Source organism: Sceloporus occidentalis, unplaced genomic scaffold, assembly GCF_023333645.1.
Source record: "Sceloporus occidentalis isolate IW3139 unplaced genomic scaffold, rSceOcc1.0.p SCAF_126, whole genome shotgun sequence".
In the NCBI taxonomy this organism is placed as follows: Eukaryota; Metazoa; Chordata; class Lepidosauria; order Squamata; family Phrynosomatidae; genus Sceloporus; species Sceloporus occidentalis.
Window position 1 is genome coordinate 835,976 of NW_028317106.1, and position 17,093 is coordinate 853,068.

Sequence of the window (17,093 nt, forward strand, 5' to 3'; positions counted from 1 at the left end):
TACATTCTGTAAGTCGGGTTGTTAAGTTATATACTTCTTATGTCTACCCATTGTACAGCGCTACGGAATACGATGGCGCTATATAAATAAAAAATATTAATGATAATAGAAACAATACAGTCTAAACTTTAACATTCATTTAAATTGGGGGGGGGAATGAAAACCAAGACAAATAACTAATAAATGCAGTAAAGTCTAAAAGACAGGTGGCCATTTTTTGAAGGTCAGCCCCCGCACCCTGCCAGCCACACACCTTGCAGCAAAGATAAGGACGTACCTGAGCCTCGTCCGCTGAGCGCGCACTCACTTCCTCCGAGACCTCCTTTAAACCGTTAGCCTGTGGCACGTGGCAAGGAGGAGCGCTCCGCTCTGAGCCAGCTTCTCCGTCATCCGGGCAACCTGACGAGCTTTCCACCTGGGCCCCCGGCCCCTGATTTAAATCCAACGCCTGCTCTGTGGGCTCTGCAGCCTCCGGCGGGGGCTCCTGAGATCGGGACTCGCAGCCGGGAGGTTCATGGATTCCTCTCTCTCCAGAATCCATTCGCCTGTGAAATTTAATCTACTAGAACCAAAGCTCAGCGCAGCCGAGGAAACTGACAGCTGAAATTACGAAACACTCTTCTCGGCGTATCTGCTGCCCCTTTGAAGTCTGAAACGGCTTCATATGCGTAAAAAAACAAACAATAGAACGAAATTCTGATAAAACGCTCGATTTCCTCTCTATGCTTTGCGCTCGTCGGCCGCCAACATCCCGACTCGGCCGGGAGAAAGCATCAGTCGCTGAGGGGTTTTGTTTTTTTTCTCCCCTACATCTGACTTTTGGGACGAAGGGTCGTCTCATACTGAATGTGCGAAGCGGCGAGACCCGGAACCCTTTCCAAAACAAAATACCTAATTGTCTGAAGAACGCTGCCACGAGCTGATGAAATCCAAGCGCATAACTTTCCTTAAAAGTGCCTGGATGACTGGGACCGGCAGCGGCCTCGCAGGAGACTTTCCTTGAAGGGAGGCCAAGTTTAAAGAGAAATTATACAGCCCCCCCCCCCGACGGGTTTCTTTCCTGACTTTTTATTATATTTTTTCCCCGCAGCAGGTGAGTCAGTATCAGGCACCGCAACGGGTTTCGGAGGGTTAGCCTCTCTAAGGAGCAGCGTGTCGTGTGATGCGAGTAGTGGAGACACGTTGACAGGCCTCATACTTCCAGATAACGCCGGTTCCTTCCCATGAATAACAATGTGTCAGCCTCGCCAAGTGAAATCAATCCTTTACCGGGAAGAGATGAGTAAGGAGGGGTCATACCAGCATCTTCACGGATCGATCCTTCCCCGTATTCCGTCTTCACCCCCCCCCGAGGAAATAGAACGCTTCGGAACTCGCTGCAAACCTGGAACTTCAATTATTTGTCGTTTCCCAACGAAGCTTTTAGAAGTTAATTCTGCACGGATATCAATCTCCAGCAGCGAGGGGGCGGCCACCGAAAATTACCCCATCCAACAAGAGACCTGAGAGCCCTACCTGCAGATAACAGCCGTTTACCCCGGCAGATCGGCCCCCATTCGGCCCCCGTCTAGTCTCCTGTTTTTCCTGCCTTGAGGACTCAAACCTTTATCAGTCTCGTCTGGAGCCGTACGTCTATCCCATGCAGGTTTACATTCCCTCGCTGTTTTACCCTCTACCACTTCTGCTGGGAGGCTGTTCCACTCGTCCACCTCTATGTCAGTGAAGTAACCTTTTCCTAGGATCACATCGAAGCCCCAGATCCTCTCATTTTAGACTGTGGCCTCCGGATCCTCCTTAGTACTTTTTGTATTGGAATATTTCAGTTGCATCCTCTCTGTTTCCTCGTCTCTCCTCCAAGCTATAAATGATCGAATCCAGCAGTAAATGAGGACTTCGAGGTCCCGACACATAGAAAGGTCGGTTACCGCGTCATCTCACTTACTGGTTCAACCGCTCATCACAATACGGTCAACAGTTTGCAGGGGGGTAACTCCGTGCCCCTTTGGCCACCTAAAACCAGACGTTCCGACACTCACCACCTGGGGCAATATTCTGGTCTACAGCAGCTGCTGGGGCAAGTCCAACATGGGCCGAGTCCTCACCAATCATCAAAGAGAGAATATACAGGTGTATTATTAAGGAACGGCGGCCCTGATACATCGTATCCCTGGCAATGGTTACAGAGGATCACTCGTGACAGCGACACGACACAAGAGGAGACACATAATAAAATCTGTGGGTATTGCTACAAAAAAGTTTCGTTATTTGGAAAGAATTGAGCATTATTGGCAAAAAACAAAACAGAAATAGCTGGCACTATTTTAATGCTGCTTTGATTGGCAGAGATCCGGATGATGTCATACATTCTCAGATTAGGCAACCTATTTGGTGACATCATCGGCTTTCTCAATGACATGACCTGGTCTATCCAATCAGATTTTGTACGGCTATCCAGCTTTATCTGTGTGTAAATATTAGGGCTGGATACGTTGTTTCTTTAGCTCTTTTTAATGGCTTTTTTATCAGAAACACGGCTGAAATGGCACATTAGCTCCTAGTTAAATAATAAATACCCCATCATCCAATCAGGGCTCATTGCGATCTTTCACTCATTTTAATTCTGGTTCCCGATTAATTTTCCTCGTTAACGCCTGGATTTTATTACGCTTATTGCTCTGCGAGCTGAACCGATTCTGTGAACAATTACATTTTCTTTTCTCCAACGTGACATTAACCTTCTCCTTGCAAGGCGTCTCGTACGAGACAATCATCCGGAGTCTCTGAACAGAAAGCAAAGGAGGGTTATGGAGGGGTCAGAAAACGCACCAACGCTTTTCAGTCTCCAACAGGGCCAGGGTGAATACAGAGGAAAAAAAAGGAAGATTTGGGTCGTTTTACTCTGCGACGGAGAAGGAGACAGAATGGGGGCCAAGAGGAGACCAGAATGGGGTCTACAAACAAACATGAAAGCTGCAAAGCTCTAAATCACAGAGTGATGTCCAGTCTGGGTGGGGAGTGCGTGGCAATAATCTTTACGGGAAGACACTACTTTCGGTGGGGTCTTATCTACTCGATATCTGTATGAATCTGCCAAGTGCTTTTTGGTCCTCAGAAGGTCCTTGGTGGTTGGACAGCTTCTCTGGAGTAAAAAAAAAAAAACACCACAAACCAGTGCTCCTCATCTCCAAATCCTAGCGTACATCGAATAGACAGACTGACCAAACCGCTGATATTTTTCAGCTTAGAGGTCTAACACTGGCCGTTGACCAAAATTCTTGATTCTCACAACAAAAAATATACTCATGTTGGGGTCTGTTCCCCAAAGGGGGAGTAATGGTTTCAGCTCCCTCATTTCTCTATTCATTATGAAGGACCAAATTTGGCCCCGTATCATGTGTAATTGAAATGCAGAGGAGCCCTTGGAGATTTCGCCAGACGTGATACAGGTTGGCCAAGCTCCTCATGCAGCCAAGGCTCACTGGAGATCTTAATGGAAAGTGAAGGAGCTGAAATCCCAACTCTCCTGTCAACTCACCCTTTAGTGAATAGACCCTGCAGGATCAAATCGTACACAGGAACTCTAAGGGATTTGCCTTTCCACTTCAGGTCTTAACACCGAGCAGCCGTCGAGATTTTAATTACATGCTTTTGGGCTACCGAGTTCCCATCCAAGATTAACTATTATATATTAGGGGGGATACAGCCATACGGACGCCATGACACCCGCGTGGGATGGTTGGGTGGACTCCGCGTTCCGGACGGTTGAGCTCGAGCTTCATGAACAGACCATAGACTTTCAGAGAGGATTCAGGCGCCTCCTTTCACACATTTCTGTCCTGTATGACATCAGCACGCAGGTTCCCCGTCCCAGCTGCGTAACTTTGTATTTGCCCGCGTTGAACTTCATCTGACGTTGTCTCGTCCCACATGATTCTGTCTACCTGTTCGCATTCCACATGATTGATGAGCACGCTGTTAGACACGCAGAGGACGGGGCTTCAAGGTCCCTCAGTAACCACGTATAGAACTTTACGAATAACCTGCAACACGATGCCTGCTCAGAAACACCGAGCTTTTTGCCGAATGAACGGAGAGAGGAGATAAAACCCCGCCAGGCCTCGGTATGCGTTGGAGAGCCCGTTCTCACACTGATTATTACTACACAGCTATCGTCTCTTTAAGATACATCTCCTCGGGCAGGCGGTGCGGAATTCTGTGCCAGGATAAAGCTGGCGCGGCACCCGCAGGATATTGGCACACAGATCCCAATTAAGATGATAAATCCCGTTAACATCTGCGTGCCAAGCACAGCGACACGAAAGCCGAGGATCATTCCAGAAGATGAAGACCATGAGAAGAGACAAAACCAAGGATGTATCTATGTGCCACTGATACCCACGCCGGGGTAAACTGCCCCGCTCCCGGGGCTACTACTCAAAACCAGGACCATTCTGGTAGAAAGCAGCTTATGTAATAATTATACATAAAAAAAACCCCCAAAACTTGAAAATACCGAATTCAAAATGTCTCGGCCCCTGAAAAATAACAATTCACTGGCAGATGTCTACCCGGTATACAGCGCTACAGAACTGAAGGTGCTATATAAAAAAAAAAAAATAACACATTTACTAGAAAAAGCAAAAAGTGCGGGATTATTTCATGCTGTGTGGACGGAGAATGTATAAATTATACTATGTTACATTTATCTACAGGTATACGAATGAAAGGTTAATCAGACTGAGGCACCCACAGATACCCCCTGACTGGGACCGTTGTAGGTGACTGCACATATTGCTCCCAGCAGAGTACATTTAGGGGGTATTAGTAACCTCTGTGCGGAGCTGCAACCTGCCTCCTTGAAGGTATTAAGGGGAGAGGCACCATCAAGCGGTAATAAACAGGAAACAGCCGGATTGTGAGGTAATTATAAGACACATTTCCCCCTTTCTGCCCCGTTTGTGCCGCACACAGTACCTCCGCTCCGCTTCTCACGTCCCCCTCAGCCGTCAGGATCTCCTCAGCACCGCCAGCCGTCAGGATCTCCTCAGCACCGCCAGCCGTCAGGATCTCCTCAGCACCGCCAGCCGTCAGGATCTCCTCAGCACCGCCAGCCGTCAGGATCTCCTGAGCCTCGCCAGCTGTCAGGATCTCCTGAGCCCCGCCAGCCGTCAGGATCTCCTCAGCCCCGCCAGCCGTCAGGATCTCCTCAGAGCTGTCAGCCGTCAGGATCTCCTGAGCCTCGCCAGCCGTCAGGATCTCCTGAGCCCCGCCAGCCGTCAGGATCTCCTGAGCCCCGCCAGCCGTCAGGATCTCCTCAGAGCTGTCAGCCGTCAGGATCTCCTGAGCCCCGCCAGCTGTCAGGATCTCCTCAGCCCTGTCAGCCGTCAGGATCTCCTCGGCCCTGCACAGGTGAGCTGGAGCTCTGCTAATCAGGAGCCACCTGGGCCCGGTGGGGAAATCCACAAACCTGGGAGGCACAGGAAGTGGTTTAACTCCCATCATCCTCATTGAGATGGCACCCGGGCCCCGCAGCGGACTGTGTTTGAGGTAATGGGTCGGCTGGGGGCATTGGGGGGGGGGGGTGACTGGTGTGAAGGAAGGCGTTAATGCCCCAGCATGGGTAGAAAGTGATAAATAATAATCAATATTATTAATCTGCTGGGGATTTATGTAATATCTAACATCTGACGCCACGTCACTAATTATAATAAGGCCCCGCATTAAATCCCGGGGGTGACCTGAGCAGGTACACAGGGTATTGGGGTATCTGTGAGACCCCGGGGTACATGAAGCAATAAAGCGATAATTTATAATCTTATATTTCATGTGCGGATGGGAAACAAGCAAATTACCCCAAATATTACACGGATTATGCTGGTCTGCACTCTTTCAATACTAAAGTGGGGTAATTGGACCCATTAACGGGGCGTTATGAAAAGTGCCCCATTAAAAGGCTGAACTTTTAACGTGTCCCTGGAATATACAATAACTGTTCCTGGCCCTGGTAAAATCAGCCCCAGCCCCGACCTATGTGTAATTAATAGCCCCAAATTCCATGGACTTTTTTTGATGTAATATATGCAATGACTTCACTGGCTTTTCAGAAATCAAATGATTTCCATGTATTATCCTAGCAAGGCTACAAATACACCGATGATCTAGAACAGACCCCGCAAAAACAACCCCCCAACCGGGGTGGAATAAATCACATATTGGCTTCAGGATATATGAATTTGCCAGGAATTTAGGGGTTCAGATCGATAACGAATGGCCGGCAAAATAGTCATTTTTTTTTTTTTTTTGGCCAATCTGTCTTCATAGCTGGGGAAAAAAATAGTTTTTTAAAATGTTTTATTATAAAAAAAATAAATATGTACCTTTTATTTGCTCGATTATAAGACAGTGAAGCCCCCCACCCCCGCACGAAAAACCTTGGATCTTATTGAAAGAAAAAAGTCCTGAATATAAGATGACCCTATGGGGGGGCAGAGATGAGCAGCACATCTTTAGGAACAACATTTCCCATAAGGCTCAGCCAAATTTAAGGCAGTCTGAGGATCATGGGATTTGTAGTCCACAAAGATCTGCACCTATCTGAACCAGAAGCACAGACGGACCGGCAGGACTGCGGGAGATCGTGCCCGATTATCCTTAAGGTCAGGGCCGGCCCAAGGCAAAATGCCGCCTGGGGCCAATTTTAAAATGCCGCCCCCCCCCTTATCTACCCTTCCTCTCCCTCCATCCCTGCCGCCCCCCCCATTATCTACCCTTCCTCTCCCCCCCTTATCTACCCTTCCTCTCTCTCCGTCCCTGCCGCCCCCCCCCATTATCTACCCTTACCCCCCCCCCATTTGTTCTTACCTTTCAGCAGTCCTGCGGCGAGTCTCCCTGTTCGGTGTTGGTGCCGGCTTGTAATGCTGAGTGCCCAGTAACCAGCTCCTTCGTTGCCCAGTAACCTTTAGCAGGGCCGGCCCGACAATGGAGCCGAGTGGGGCAACCGCTCCAGGCGGCACTTTTGAAGGGGGGCGGCACTTTGCCGCCCCAAGCCCTTTTTTTTTTTTTTTTTTTAAAGAGAGAGAGAGGGGCGCCGAGCGCGTACTGACAGCTTGGTAAGCGAAAACCACTCTGGGGCTTGGGGCGGCAAAGTGTTAAGATTTTATATCCATTCCGAATTCACAATTCTCTTGTTTCTTCAGACAGATGCGGAGGAATTGCCTGGAAATAACATCAATTGTATCAAGCGACATCGGCTTCCCCACTGGATGAGGACCACGCGTGATCCAAGTACGTCCCGCTGCCACTTCACGTGATCCTCTAACCTCGACGCATCGTCTTACCTCCAAGTAAGTTAAGACTCGAGACTGTGAATGAATGCATTGGTTATAAAAACATGTGGATCAGGGGTCTCCAAACCGTGGCCCTCCAGCTGTTGCAGGACATCATCTCTCATAATGCCCTCTCAGCTCAGAGGCTTGCAGAGGAACATGGGGGATGTAGTCCTGCAACAGCTGGAGGTCTGCAGTTTGGAGACCCTTCATCTAGGGTCATGTACGCTCAGGTCATCATCATGACAAGTCAGGTCACCAAAAGGATGCTGTTTCTTATGTATCATGTGGTGGAAAATCTGTAGCAAGTAAACTGAAGAGGTGAACCTCTTCCATGTTGGATCTAGACCAGGGGTGACCAATCTGCGGCCCTCCAGCTGCTGCTGCAGGACTACATCTCCCATACTCCTCAGCCAGCCCCTTAGCTGATAGAGCATTATGGGAGATGTAGTCCTGCAGCAGCTGGAGGGCCGCAGGTTGGACGCCCCTGATCTAGACTGGGAAGCTTTTCTTCTCCTATACTGTTGTGTGATGGGCGTTGAGGGTTTGAGTTAAACTGGGGAGGAACGTGACCAGCTGCTAATGCCCAGCGGTTCCCAAATACCGAACCCAACAGAGTGTTGGCCAAACGTGGACTTCTTGGCTTAAGAAGCCCAGGAGGCTGCGGCAAAGTCTGGCTTTATTTCGTAGATGTGTCAAACTGTCCACAAGCCGCCGAGAAAGCCTGCGGAGTCTTTCTCCACGCAAGTTATTATTACAGTGACGCTGACACGCATCAGAATAGAAACCGGCGATTGTATCCGCGCCAACACTTCCACCACCAAGGCGAATACAACGAGGGACCGATGTCTGTCTGTCTGACGAGAGAGGGCCAGAAATTGGAATACAAAGAAAAACTTTATTGTTGTAACGACTTCCCATCACAAGCGAAATAAATATAACACCTAGACATGCAGCGCGTGGATAAAACGGATTAACGTCGAAAACTTCACTGATATGTTGAGGTAAAAGAATCACGATCACTGATGAGGAGCATGGTGGTCTCCGGGGGCGAAGGTCCTCGGCAATCTGAAGCCGAATGTTTGGAATTAATTCTTATTTATTTTAAATCCACTTGGCCTTTATCTCAATAAAAACCAAAAAAAAAACCCCTCAAATAATAATACAGAGCTAACAGGTTGCCCGACCCGTTACATGCGGCTCTGTCTTTCTCTTAGCAACCGACGACTAATAATGTGCTAAAAGCGTCCTGTTTGGTTATAATTCATATCAGCCGAGCTGTGTCAAGCTTTTTCTTCTAAGGACTTCCAATGACTTTCTGATGATTAATAGCTAAAAAAAATATTCTAGTGGTAAGAAAAACTCATATTTTGTTGCACTGGTTGACATAACACAATTAATAAATACCCCCCCCTCGCATGCACGCTTTTTCGACAACGCTAAATGTTATTGTATAGTTGTAGCATTTTATTATTATTATTTTTGACCCATAATGCTCCAGCACCTTGTACAACACAGCACCGCTTTGTAACACGGGGGGGACGGGGGGACGGACGCTATACACCCCCCCCTTCTGTATTGTGTATATTTTGCAGGTCGTTGTCTTTGAGAAGCTGTAATGAGATTACGGAGTATGACCTTCAAGTTCTAAAACGGCTTCAGCTGTAATCTAAGGATTATTAGTTAGCCTCATTATAACACAGAGAGCGCGCCGGTACATGCCGCGAGCATTGGTGTATCGTGTAAATGAAGATTTAGGGCCACACGTGTTTGAGATGAGTTCACATGTTGCTAGAATCTGCATTTCTCTGGCTGATGGAGTGAATTGGCTGCATGGACAGTCTTTATGGTATTGTTCGGCCGGCGCCCGCTCCGCTACTTCTTCTCTTTTAGTTTCTCCTTGACTTTCTGAGGCTCGAACTGAATCAGACGAAGGATTTCTTTGTTGTTCATGATTCCTTCGATAAATTCCCCTTCGGAGAGTTTATCTGGGGGAAACAAAATGAAAGGCGTATTAATTCTGGCGTTCCACCACCGTTCCTCCGTTTTTAAAGCTCGGACTTCAGTAAAAGTCATCTTAGTATTACGGGAAATAAAACCTAATGGAAAGCTAAGTGCCTTTCGTTAGTCAATGAGATGAATTCACGTAGCGGTGAGTTACATTGAGATTCACAAACTATGCGTTGGGATGGGTCAAGCGGCTGATCACCAAGGTCACACACGATTCATCATTTAGTGAATACGGTCTACTTACACTCTACATTGTAGTCTTGGAGACTGGTAACATTAAACACACGTTCTGTTTGTTGTTGTTGTTTTGCATGGTGGTTATGGTGAGATTCTTGGTGGTCTTCACCAAGTAGATGACCTTTTTTTAAGGGCAATGGGGATGGAAAGGTCTCCTGCTGAAGGACTTCATGGTCGCTCTGATCCATGCGATCCTCAGAGCTTACTGCGCCCGGTCATCGAATGACACAAAATTTGGGGGGACCTGGGAGTTTTAGAAACTCAGGACCTTCTAGAAAAAACATTTGACTTGCTTGGCTTTTCTTTCAACGTGTAATAAATTGTCTAACTAGGCTGTCAAATTGGCCATAATTGGTCTGACCTAAGACATGGGCCTGAGCTGAACTTATTAACTTGTCGTATTGTGCTCACCGTTGTCCTTCTTTCCAAAGAAATCCCATATCTTGTTAGTTCTCCTCTCTGGGGTATTTTCGTCATCTGGTAGGGACTTCTGGTCTTCCGCAGTAATCATTTTGAATATTGCCTGGAAGAAAGCATCCATTTATCACACGGTTAACGAGATGCACAGTGAAATATCGCAAGCACCGAGCATGCATTAAATCCAGCGATGACACGTCGTCACCGGGTATTAAACCAGACGGAGCGTCCCCGTAACCGGCCGCAAAAGCTGCGCTCAGTCCGCTGGGCAACGCGAATGATAAATGGTGAAAGGATAAAATACGAAAATGACTCAAACGGGGGAAAATCCTGCTTTATGGCCCATTGTGTTTGATTAATCGTCTTCTCCTGGTTAACCAACTGCCGTCAGCCCCCCTGTAATGTATGCCGGCACCCAGGCTTCTAATAGGGGCTTCACAACGCGGAACAGATTTAAAGTGTCAGCCTCTATTATTCAAACAGTCATTTTCTGAAATAATCTTAGATTTAAATATATCATTTGAGCCGAGCCGGATAAACCGGGTAACCGTGGTTTCTGAAACGATATACGTATTATCTGCCATGTAAAAAATATTGTCTGGACCCCCTCAGCATAACCCGTGAAGAGTTACGTCTCTGCTGTCTATGACCAATTTTTTAAGAATATAAGATGCACCAAACTTTTAGAAAACACACGTTTCTGGACCTAATCCCTGACTTTATTCGGGGAAATGTAAAAATGTTAAAATTTGCTGTACATGGATGGTACGTGTCCAAATTATATTTTTGGAGATTTGTTAGAAACCATTATTCTCCTTGTTCAGGCGGCTTGTAGGGAAATGGGTGAAATGTATGGGTCAGACATGGTATATTTTTGATTGTTTTTCCAAGGTGGATCCCCCTCCCCCCACACTTTATAAGAGTCGAATAAATCTGGTAAAAAAGGCTTCAGGATTTCTACTAATAATAAATTGAACATGGTGCGGTAGCAGACGGAATACCGTGTCCTTACATCATTTATGTGCCAGGGGAATATGTATTCTGTAGATTATCGGGGAATAAAACGGGACATAAAAAGAGATCCCGCCGGTGATTCTCAGTGGATCTTTTTGTAAGTCATCGCTACTTAGTAATTAATTGCACAATGCTGAGAGCGAAGGCAGAAGGGGGCTTCGTAAATGGGGAACATTGACTGTAGAAAGGAGAAAATGGCGACGGCCATGGAGGGAGCCTTGAGTGGAGAAACCATATGGAAGACGCCAAAGGACAAAGTGGAATGGACGGAGCTTCGGGGCAGATAGGAAAGGATCGGACTTCATGATAAACTGTCTGAAACCTAGAGCACGAGAGGATAATTCGAGATATGAGGATGGTTTGGCCAACAAAAAGAATGAGATTGCTACATTGTAACACAAAATACCACCCGGGTTATCACCTTCCAATTTCCACCTCTCCGTAAACCCACCACATCCTCGGATTTATGACATCACATGTAGTCGAGCGTCATATTTCTTTGGCCTTTTACAGTCCTGACGCATTTAGCGTAATCCGTCTGACATAATGCTGAATTACAAAGAATAAATACAGTATTTCACTAAAAAGTTCTTATTATTCATGGATAAATCGTAGGAATCCAAGGAAACCCGGTGAGTTGATCGTAACTTTTTTTTTTTTCTTTCTGGCTCCCGTGAATTTGTCAAAGAGAAAAATGCGGGATATAAAGTAAGAAACGGCATCTTCCATTTGGAAATAGCAAGCGATGGCAATGCTAAATATTCTTCTTAAATCAAACCCAAATATTAAAATGTTCTTATGTTAAGTAGACTATAAACCAAAAAAAATCAGGAAAATGAGTGCAAATATAAAACTTTGCCACTCGATTAATGCAGACTTGGTGCTTTATGGCTAGCGGGACCCGGGTGATTTACTGCAGAAGCCATGAATTAATTAAATGCTTAACTCCCAGGGAATTTGCAATACATTATATAGAAGAGTGACGTAAAAAGGCAATATTTTTGACTCCCTTAATGCTTTCTTAATCACTTAAGCTCATTTTGTGAGCGCTGCGTACAGGAAATGAAATGCAATTCCAATGATACGCCGTATTTGTAAATCTTTAACTTTTTTATGAGATCTGTCAACCTTTTTAAAAAAAAAAAAAAAAAAAAAAAATGAAATTGTTATTGTGACCTATTTCTGTATTCCCAGCCTAAGAAAATCCACCTGTATTTTAAAATTTCTAAAAGAACAGCTGAATTATTTTTTATATATATATATATATATACACACTTTTATGGAAGAACAGTAATACAAAAATTTTTGTATTACATATAATTTTTTTACTTCCTGTATTTTTCCGCTTAATTTTTTTGATTTTGTTTGGCGCATCATCTATTTCCTCTATAACCCTCATATTTTTGTTGTACCCCAAGCCGTAGATCCTAACGTTGACAGTTGTGACCTCGTCATCGTAAGGCGCATGTGTCGACCTTCACCACGTTTTCCTAGATGCAGCCATGTTCTACCATGTCAAGCTGAGGCTACTGAAACCTATCTCGTTATTTCCGTGTACCCTTTACTCCTCTCTAGAGAAGTAACGACAGTTTTTAGACTGCCTGAGGCTATATCCTGTGGTTCTCAGATGTAAAAGAGGTTGAATACCCTACCGTGATGATTTCAAGCACTTCTGGTTTACTGATAGTCCCATTCCCGTCGACATCGTATAGAGAAAAAGCCCACTCCAGTTTCTGGTTGGTCTTTCCAGATGACGTCATATGAAGGGCGATCATGTATTCCTTAAAGTCCAAAGTGCCGTCGCTGTTGGCATCAAAGCTTCTAAAAACATGTTGGGCGTAAGCTTTGGGGTCGGCGTCCGGGAAGAATTTCGAATAAATACCCTCGAACTGGTTTTTGGAGATCCTCCCGGTGGGACATTCTTTCAGGAAAGACTGGTACCAAGTGCACAGTTCCTCTTGAGTAAACTTGGTGTTCAGTTGAAGTTCCTCCAGAATCTCCTTAGAAAGAGCCCCGCTTTTGCTGTTCCCCATGTTGACTACGGTTCAAATTTTATTTACTAAAGGTTTCAAAAACCTATATTGCCCTACACTACAGCGCTCAAGGAGGCAATGACAAAGAGATTCTGCACACGGTTAAATCCAGATAAGGCGTTTTTAGGATTACAAAGCTTTAGACGTCACTCGGTGGCTGATGTTCACTTTGTGATACCGCAGGACTCGAGCGTTCAAATTAGTTCATTAATAATGTGAATCCAATCACAATGTCGAGTAGAAGTAGATGAGTTTTGTGCTGATTCGGTAAAAACATGATATTCTATCACTTGTACTCTGGCTTTGTGAATAGATACTGATATATCCTCCAAAGATTGGTTTAGTTTTAATTTAGAATCTATACCATGTAAGAATTTTATTTCGATTATAGTTTAATATTCTGTGATTCATTCCGATGGTTAATCTTGGTGTGACGTTCAATCTGCGGACGTTCATGGATAGACCTTGTGGCTCTTTGGTGGCCCTCAAGACTTCCCGCAAACTCCCTAAGCAATGTAACCCCACATATACTAGAATGGACCACCCTTCTGATATGGGATAGCGTTTTATGTCCATGGAAAAAAAATGGTTAATACTATTAAATATTTTGTAGCAGCCGTAAGGTCCTCTTGCGGTGGTGAATTCCTCATTGTCCTCAAATGACCAGGACAACAAAAAGACCGTGTGTCCCAGATACAAGAGCTTGTCCCATACAAGTTACCACGAGCTCCAATCATGCTCTGCATCTCGAAGTCCGCGTATAAAAATACTTCTCTGGGTGTTTTAAATCCACTTACGTAAACAAGCATTGGTGGCCTGGCGTAAGACTTTTCTGGCTGTTATTTAGAATGTCGATGTTTCCATGTTGTGTAGAGCTGGGGGGGGGGGGGTATAAGATGAAATTACATGCCTCTGTATCCCGTCCATTAGAAATATGTTTTATCCGTCTCGATAAAGAAATTCCCAATAAATGTACAAAAATTTCAGACCAGTCGTGGAAGAAGCCAAGAAAGGATCCAGGCATGTTTGCTCGCTAGATTCGGCAGGCTTTTGTCTGCGCCTCTGCTTGCCAGGCAGACAAACTTGAACTTGGCAGGGAATCTACTTTACTTTATTATCGTCGTTTTTCTTTGAAAAACTCAAACTATAGTTACAATGTATTCAGGGAACAAATTCCATCGAAAGTTAGGATTTTTATTTTTTTCATTTTTTTTATAGCCAGCTTTTAAACATATCTTTCGCAAACAAAATCAAAGCAAATCATGCCTCCCGTGATTGTGTGTAATGACGTCTAATCTTAAAAGAATATTTTATTGTTGCCTTGGTTCTGCGGCTAGGAATGCGTTATAAATGCGAATTGGCTTTACCTATTTCCAAGGTAAGTAATTACAGCTCGTCAGACAGCCTTCACGTTTGTGTATATAATAAAAACATCACAAACTCCCCCATTCCTCTGCCGGCTCAGCCTGCTCATTTTAAACTCTGTGATTTTTATTTTTTTCCCAAGTTTTTTTATATATATATATATATATATATATATTTTATTTTTTTTTGTTCATTTTTTTATTTTTATTTTTTTTTTACGTCTGCTTATTTCAGTGCTTCTACTTCGTAATAATTCCGGGATAATATGGTGATTGTTTGCGAGGGATCACAATTTATCCCCGCCGTTATAATAACGTTATATTTTCAATAATTACTGAAGTTCTACGGCGCCGCATATTTTTATATTATATTTTCCTCTAAAATCTGTTAAGGTTTTAATACCGGAATACATTTTTTTTTAAAAATCACAGAAACCTTTTCTTTTCGGAGCGAACCTTCCAGCCTATCGGCAGCTTCGCCTGGCGTCATGTGACCTGGTCTGCAATTTAAAATTCCAGAAGGTAAAACGTAGCCGAACGCCGCGATCTGGTGGTTTTAGTCTCTGTTGGTAAAGATTGAATTTAGGGGGTAATTTACTCAAATCGCAATCTTTCTAATGGCTGAATTACTCTCAGCCACAAAAGGCACTTGGAAGCTAATCAGCTTAGGTCTCTTTCTGTGCGGCATTAAAATTTAATTCGACTTTAACAAATACAATAAGGCCGGTTGGATTAACTCGCCATCTGCGTTTTGAGGTCACTGAAATAATATATACATCCCTCTAATGCCTCGTTTCACTACCAGGTTTTTTTTTTTAACCGAGATTTATTTTCCTACTCGATGGATCTTCCAGCAATTAAATTGTCAGCAAACGCATGCAAAGTATAAATAACTTTTATAGGTTTTTTTTGTAGGGCATATTTGGTAAAAGTATAGCTGAAATTATCGTTTATGCATAAGGAAAGACTCTTATCTTAACGTGGCTATGTCACCAATTAGACTTAAAATGCACTTTAAGCAAACCATTAATAGTTTTTTCAGATATTTGTTATTAATTAGGGACTAAAAAGCCCTTAATTATTACTCATTAGTCCTGAGCACCTCTCTTCTCTTGACTCGCCATCTGCCCCTTGGTGGGTCGGTGGACCAAAGGGCCACTACTGCCGCTCCAGTGACAGATCGGGTCCAGCAGTGTGCTGCGAGAGGGTAAGAGCGGTAGAAGGTGTCAGGGACGCCTCGTTATGTCTGTTCTGGCCCTGACGCTCACTGTTACCCAATCCTCGGAACTCTCTAGGTTTCACCCGGAGTCTCTGGATGAAGCCCCACTTTCCTGGGTCTTCGGGTCACTCTGTCTCCGTGCCGTGCCCTCTCTCCGCCCGTTTCCCCTCCAATGCCCAAACAATTCTCTATCTGGGGATAGCACCGCCCCTTGTGTGGCCAATGTGCCCCGCCCATCTTTGTGACTAGCCCCGCCTCCCCAACTAAGCCGCTTCCCCAAAAGCTGCAAGGCTCCGGGTAGCCTGACCTGTGACTTATCCCGGTATGTAGTTACCACGAGGATGCGCCTACTTTCACATTAAAATACCTCCGCTTCTGAACCATGTGACCGTCTCTCAAAAATAATAAATTTATACAGCTTTTTGTATAACAATGATTTATTTTAGGCCAGTTTTAGGCTATGTACCCTGCCATGTTTTAGGCTATTTACCCTGCTGTGTTTTAGGCTATTTACCCTGCCGTGTTTTAGGCTATGACATCTCTGTGATGTAAGTAAATTAAAAAACCATTAACGAAACCTTAATTTAGAATGCAGACGATTCGTTATAACCTCATTTCCATGGCACTGATTGGTGATTTGAAAGCCGTGATTAATATAGATTCCTTTTGTTAAAAGTCTCCATCCCGATGAGCTTTTAAAACACTATTAGTTGTTTATTGAAACGTCTTTATCAATAAAAACCCAAATGACCGCCGTTTATTTTTAGCGCATTTTAATTAAAAACGATTATATACATGTGTGCAAAATTTACGGACGCCATCTTTCATTGTATCGCGTATCAGAAAGGAGATTAATTGGCAATAAATCTTATCCTCTGCAATGTAAAAGACGATGCAATTTTATTTGTAAAACACAGAAAAAAAAGTTACTGGAGGGAAACGTAAAAAATATAATGTAGATTTTTTTTTTTTTGTATTATATTACAAATTCCTCAGTTTTAATAACATATTTTATGCACCAACCTCATTGATATAAAAAAAATCTAAGCCAGTAATTTACATTTTTATATACATATTTCCTTGCTGCAAAAATCATTTTTTTAAAGTTATATATATTTTAAATATACTACTGAATAATACAATTAATGAAAATTTTAAAAAATCTGAATATTGAAATTTTTTTTATTTTTTTTTTTAAAGGTTATTTTCAAAGTTTATGCCCCTGTAATGATAAAAGAATTTCCTGAAATCCAGGGCTTTTACAATTTTTAACCCATTGTTTAAAAAATTAAGAGAAATCCTAAACTCTTTGACACACCTGTGACCCCTTAACCTTACCTTAAGGGTTCTGTTTTTTCCCCCATATATTCTAAAAATATGTATTTATTATAAAATCATATACAGTGTCTGAATAAACCGTAAAATGTGACTTTATTTGATATTCTGTGTATCTGATTTAGTAAACTTTTGGGCT

At 43.9% G+C, this 17,093-nt stretch overlaps 1 protein-coding gene across 1 annotated transcript; it reads right to left on the reverse strand.

The window, feature by feature from the left end:
* Positions 1-9,200: 9,200 nt before the first annotated feature.
* Positions 9,201-13,036, reverse strand: RCVRN (recoverin). The gene is made up of 3 exons (XM_089498781.1): positions 12,656-13,036; positions 9,984-10,095; positions 9,201-9,313 (listed from the first exon to the last, which is right to left on the reverse strand). The coding sequence occupies exons 1-3, from the start codon at positions 13,034-13,036 to the stop codon at positions 9,201-9,203; spliced, it is 606 nt and encodes a 201-aa protein (XP_089354907.1).
* Between the last annotated feature and the right edge of the window lie 4,057 nt (positions 13,037-17,093).